The following is a 6000-nucleotide window of genomic DNA, read 5'->3' as shown; positions in this document are numbered from 1 at the left end:
TTTTTGTGGTGTTATTCATGGCTTTAGTTTGTTAATGCTATTTGCATGTCAGACCTGTATTAGATTTTGGTTTGTTTTTTTTCTTCAGAAGGATCAAAATTTTATGATGGTGGTGGTTCTTGCTTCAGGCTAGTGTTTGGTGACAGGTTAGCTGCAATTTGAGTTAACTGTTGGAGTACTAAAGGTCTTCTGAAGAGGAATTTGGTGGCTTACCTGACCTTGTAGTTGTTACAGGACTCCAGCTTCAGTTTGCTTCAGGGCGAATGTTTTCACGCTGCTGAATGCTGGGCTCTGGGATGTGAGGTTTTTGTAGGAGTACAGTTATCTCCAACCTTTGGGAATTGAAGGTTTGAATCTAGGTGTTTGGCTTTTTCTTCTTTGAAGCACTTTCTACTTCAAGTACTTACATTAACAAATTATTTTTTTTCTTGATGTATTTTTATGTAACTCATCTGTTTTCTTGGTTTCAAATTTATAGTCTTTTTAAAAGGCCTTTTTTTTGAGTAATTCTGCTGCTTAAAATAATCCTTAGCTGTTTTTTTTTCTCAGAGCTTATTCTTTTAATTTCTGTTTAGGGTTATTTTTCTAACCTGTTCTTTGTGTACTTAATGGCCAGGGCAACAGAAGAGAGATTAGCTGCTGTGGCGAAGAATAGAAAAATCCACCCACTCTCTTCCCCCCCTTTTTTTTCTCTTACCAGAATTGTTCTGTTTTTAGGGCTTTCTTCAATTTAAGACAACTCCTCCTGAAGAATTTCCATATTAGGCCTTTTTGAAATAATGGTGTTTTAAAAAAAAAGTATGCGTGTTTGATTGTCCTATCTCTTCATAATGCAATGCATCCCTTCTCTGAAAAGTGGCATTGTCTGGTCTAGGTGTTCCTGCTGTAACTTTGTCATTGTGACCATCTTTTGTTAGAGGAGTTTATGAAGGAAGATGTTACTGTTATTGTCACAGCATCTGAAAGGGGTAAGGTAGATGGGACTGAACAGGTGAACAGAATTCCATGGAGAAATTCTCAGAAGTGCGTAACCTGTCTTGAGGAGTTAATACATATTGATTATTAAATGCAAGCTAAGAGTTTGTGGATACTTCATTTAAAACAAAACAAACTTAGGTTTTCCTTGAGTATTTATCTGATATTTTCCACTCTCCTTCTCTCCTATCTGAAAGCTTTGTGCTTTGAACTTGGATCGGTTTTCTGTACTTGTAAAGAAAATTTGAAGTTAGGCTATTTTCAGCCAAAAGCTGGTGTAACTGACTGTTTGCAGCTGAGCTGATTGTGAATAGATCTATTAACTCCTGCTCCCTCTGCTGGCTTCGTAGCCCAACAACATCGTATTTTGGTATATAGGTTTCCTACTAATCATTGCGAATGAAACAGCTATGTGTAATTCTTCGGTACTTGGAATGTTGCCACTGAGGCATCATTAATAAAGTAGAAAATTGATGGTTTCTGTCTTCCAATTTTAAGTAGAACAAATTTTTGTTACTCAAAAGGCTGTAGTAATATTAGTATTCTCTTCTCATCCCTCAGGCAGTTTGCTTTAACTGCCACAGCAGGTTTTGAGTATTACTCACTATCCATAAAGGACTGATGTTTTCAAATATTATATGGTCTTGCCCTCCACAGGTGAAGAAGTTTTAAATCTATTCAGACTGGAGATGTATGCAGAGTGATTGACATGGCACATACTTGTAAATGCTGTAAGGCTAAGATATACTAATAATGGTGTCGATATACTAGCAATTACAGCTTCAGTTTTTCTAGGATATAATGATTGCAAATCAAGTCTGTAAAAATATCAAACTTTTTAAATCTGACATAGTTGACTTGCCTGAATTTTGTGCTGCTTGCATAGGGAAGAGATGGTAAAGATTCTCTTCTGCCCAATTTATTTACAGTTTTTGTTTAGAAATCAGTGTTACTTGGGAATTAAAGATGTTTTCCTGTTTTCTTCAGTTTCTAAGGGAAGATATGCAGTATAAGGATGCTTCTAATAAACATAGCCACCTGCATAGAGAAGACAAGCATATCACTATTGAGGATCTATGGAGACGATGGAAAACATCTGAAGGTAGGTAAAAAGGAATAACTAGAAATCATGGTGCTTATTGAAATAGACATAATTCAACCATTTCCTACCAAGTCACTCAGAGTAGTAAATGGATGACCTTTGCTTAAGCATCTTCAGGAATCTGTAGTGGTACTCTCTAGCACAGAGAGTAAATATTCATGTAAATCCAATTGAAAACTCACTCACTCCCTCTAGAGTCAATTTCCACTTGCTCTGCGGAATGTATTGTGAGTAAATTAGGATAGCTTAAATTCACTGATAAGAGGTTGTGATTTACGGAAGTATCTGTTGCAGGCACTGAATTCCAGATGAGCTTGTTTTTAATTTAGTAATCCCTGAAGGTTGCTATCATTGTGTTTTTAAACGTTATGCACTTTACTATAAAGTAGAAATTCCAATGTACCTCCACTCTATTACTTCCTTTGGGTTATGAAATCTAATTCTTAGTGTAAAACATTTTGTAAAGTCTTCTAGAACTTGGAATACAGGACATTGAAATAATGGCCCAGCATGCACCCCTTCAGTTTGGATGAAATATCAATATCAAATATCAAATGGTAGCTGTTTTCTGTTCATTGCTGAATATGGTCTAGAATATAGTGATTAAAATGAAACTCTAGAGGTTGAGGATATTAGAGTTCTTAAAAGCAAAATACCTTTTTTAACCTTTTGAAATGGTACTGTGTTACTGATGAGCGCTTTGGAGACCTGTAAATTGCTATCAGTTGAACAATAATAAGTAGGTACAGAATAGAAATGGAAAGAGGAACATGCTTTTCATTCATTTAACTAGCATGGGCACTTAAATATGCATTTAACATTGGTTAACTGTTTGCTGTAATAAATGTCTACATTTTAACCAATGATTTTTTTTAAATCTAATCTCTTCAAGTATTCTGCAAGTTCTCCATTATAAAAGTCTTGTGCAAAGAAAATACTACAGCTACATTATTGGAAACAATCATCTCCCTACAATTGTCCCTAGAATTAATCTCCCTAGAATTATTATATGTAATTCTGGCTGTAATAATACTCGGTAAACAGGTAGTTCTGATATAATTTGTTCCAGGTCTCTTGAATGTAGTGAGCAGTGTAAGACTCAAAAGTTTTTTGAGGGTACTGTCAGATCTGACTGTCTCTTTACAGTGACTTTGTTCTGCATCTCCTTAAAGATACTGTTTGACCACTGAAAAAGCTTCCTCTACAATGGAACTCCCAAGTGGTACTAATGGTGTGGTATAAATGATGCTTTGGGAAAAGTGAGATTTAAGCTAAAGATATTTAAGCTTTATGTTCCTAATGGAAATACAGCTGATAGAGATGCCTTCTTATTTTCTTTATTTTCTCTTTTAATTTTTCCTCATAAGATGAAAAGTTGTTTAGGTGTTTTTAAATCTTCACTTAAATTGCTGCAGTTCAGAGACTCCCAAACTTGTATTTCTGTGATTACCAACCTTTTCACTGCTTTCAGAACTTAAAATCAAACCTAAACGGTCTTGAAATGTTGTCTCTGAATTTCTTCTATAAGCATGCTTGGTTTTGGTGACCAGTAGAAAGTGTGGATCCTCTCAAATCTATTTTCATTTCACTTGGGAAACATGGAAGATATTACTTTTTCCCTCCTAGACATTTTAGGAATTCTGTTATAATTGCTAGTTTGTAGTGCCAGTTTAATGCAATTTGATAGCACTTAACAAGATTGTGGAAAGTAGTGTAAATGGTGGTATCAGTAGATGGAGACTTTGCTTAGTAGAATGTTGAGGTATTTGTATGACAGTTACAAGCTTTAAATAGCCCTTGGCACCTCTGCTTATTCAGAAACTAAGAAATAATACGTCTAGAAGACATTAATACTGAATAAAATTGCCTTTTCCTTCTGATAAATATTACTTTGTGTGGATGTTTGTCTTCAGTGTTTATCAAATAGCTTATGGTTGCTTTTTAAGATGCAAGATGGACAATGTTTGAAGCAAGAAAAACATCAGAATATTGCTATTTAATTACTTTTGGCATGATGTCCCTACCTGGCTCAGTATGTAAGACACAGTCTGCACTGGTGCAAGTTCAAGAAATTGTGGGACTGCTGTTTTTTGCCATCATAAGAGGAACCATGTCATAGCTTAAATCAGCATCTGGGCTATTGTTGCTCCATTGCCAATTAGTTTTGGTGAGTCCTTAGTACAAAATAGCTATCACTTAGTTTAGTTGATGATACTGATCGTTTAAATTTTTAATCTCAATCTTAAGCTTCTGGAGACACAATTCTTTTCAGAGGAGTGGCTAAGAACTAGCATAGCTTGTTTTCAGCATAGAAAACATTGGTTTCTTAAAAGCCTTGTGATTTTTTTATTAGTGCTGATCTGTCCTTTATGCTTATATATCCATTTTCATTGTAGTTCCTATCTCTATCTTACGGCATTTGGCTGTTTTTTTAACTCGTGCACGTGTGCTGAGTACTTCATCTATTGTCAAGTATCAGGCTTAGTTATTGCTGAGTTAAAGGTGAAGAGTCAGTGTGGTTTTTTTACAAGGGTCATTAAGAGGCAGTAGCTATGCAGCAGAGGTGATGATGAATGAACTTGTTCTGTAGTTTCTGCTCAGTCACATTTTGTAGGTTTTTTTGTCTCTCTAATGGACCAAGATTATGTAAATTTGGCTGCTATCGTAAGATATCGTTTAGGCATGCAGCCTCAGTAGTAAGGGAGTCTGTAAAAATAGGGCAGGAGCCTTCAGCTGGTTATCCTTTCTCTGATCTGTCTTGGGGAATAGACAGGATGCTGCACTCTTGGCAATGTAGCATTGCTCCATGGTGTTTTATAGTTTTTTTTTCTGTAGCAAAACAGATCTATTTCAGTCAAACCTGGAGTTAATGAGTAGTTTACTTTTGTCAGATTAATTGTAAATTCTATAAAAAGCTAGTTTTACTAACTGCTTTTTGCCATTATGGTTTATTTGATGTTTAATCTGTATTGAGTGCATGACGTAGACTGTTTTATAATACAAAAAAGCTTCTTTCCTGTCCTGTATTTTTTTTCTTTTGAGCTCTTCTATGTTAAAAGAAGGTTACCTGAAGTGCCTTCTTTATTAGAGGAAAAGATATGTATTTTTTTAAAGGCTTTATTTATGTGTGATCACCTGTTTAAATCTGAGGTAATATTTCACAAGTGTTGTTGCAGCAGTTGGGACTAAAACTGCATGCCATGAAGATGTTATGGTTGCCTTGCACTTTCTAATTTGTTTACTGTCTCAGGTTTTAAATACTGGAGGCTGGAAGCATGTGTGCACCCAGCTAAGGCCGGGTTATGTAAGGCTGCATGCCATTTGGAGCGGGAGGGTACAGTACTGCAGACAGGCATTCTGCGCGAGGGGGAATTAAACTTGTGCTTTTAGTGCTACACTGTTGGAAAGATAGGGTCACCATTTATTTAATTTAAATTCAATTTAATTTAAATGAATAATTGTAAGAACTGGTTGCACAGTATTTCATATAATGCAGCTGCTGAAGGTCTTGCTACAGTAAAAACCTTGGAGTCCTTCCACATGCTTGATATGGAATCACTTTGGTTTTTTTGTATGTATTGTGATTTTGCCTGATTAGTCTGTTCTCAGCTTTCAGAATATGACTGTCATTCACTATTCACTGTAAAGTATTGCTGTTGTATGTATTCTGATCTGTGTTGGAGGCCCATAAGAGAACTGGGTCTGATACTGTAATATTTTACTTTACAACTGCCTCTCCATAGCACTGTGCTTTGTGATAAGTTTAACATGAATAAAAGTATATCTATTGCCTGATCTCCTACTGAGGAATGAATATGGGTTAGCAAGGAACAGCTTTATACAGGGTCATGTTGCTCCTTTTACTTTCAAGTGTGTTTTTACAGCTGTTTTTCAAAAAGAAACACCAAAATTGGTATCCAAAA

At 35.6% G+C, this 6000-nt stretch overlaps 1 protein-coding gene across 1 annotated transcript in view; it reads left to right on the top strand.

Annotated features, from left to right (window-relative positions):
• STIM2 (stromal interaction molecule 2) overlaps positions 1–6000 on the top strand; it is a 33237-nt gene that overhangs the window by 6365 nt on the left and 20872 nt on the right. The window contains 1 exon segment of the mRNA XM_010710317.3: positions 1963–2077. Coding sequence (XP_010708619.2) covers positions 1963–2077 — 115 coding nt within the window.

This window comes from Meleagris gallopavo, chromosome 4, assembly GCF_000146605.3.
Source record: "Meleagris gallopavo isolate NT-WF06-2002-E0010 breed Aviagen turkey brand Nicholas breeding stock chromosome 4, Turkey_5.1, whole genome shotgun sequence".
Lineage (NCBI taxonomy): Eukaryota > Metazoa > Chordata > Aves > Galliformes > Phasianidae > Meleagris > Meleagris gallopavo.
The sequence above is the reverse complement of the archived record's forward strand: the minus strand, read 5'-3'. Positions and strand labels throughout refer to the sequence as shown.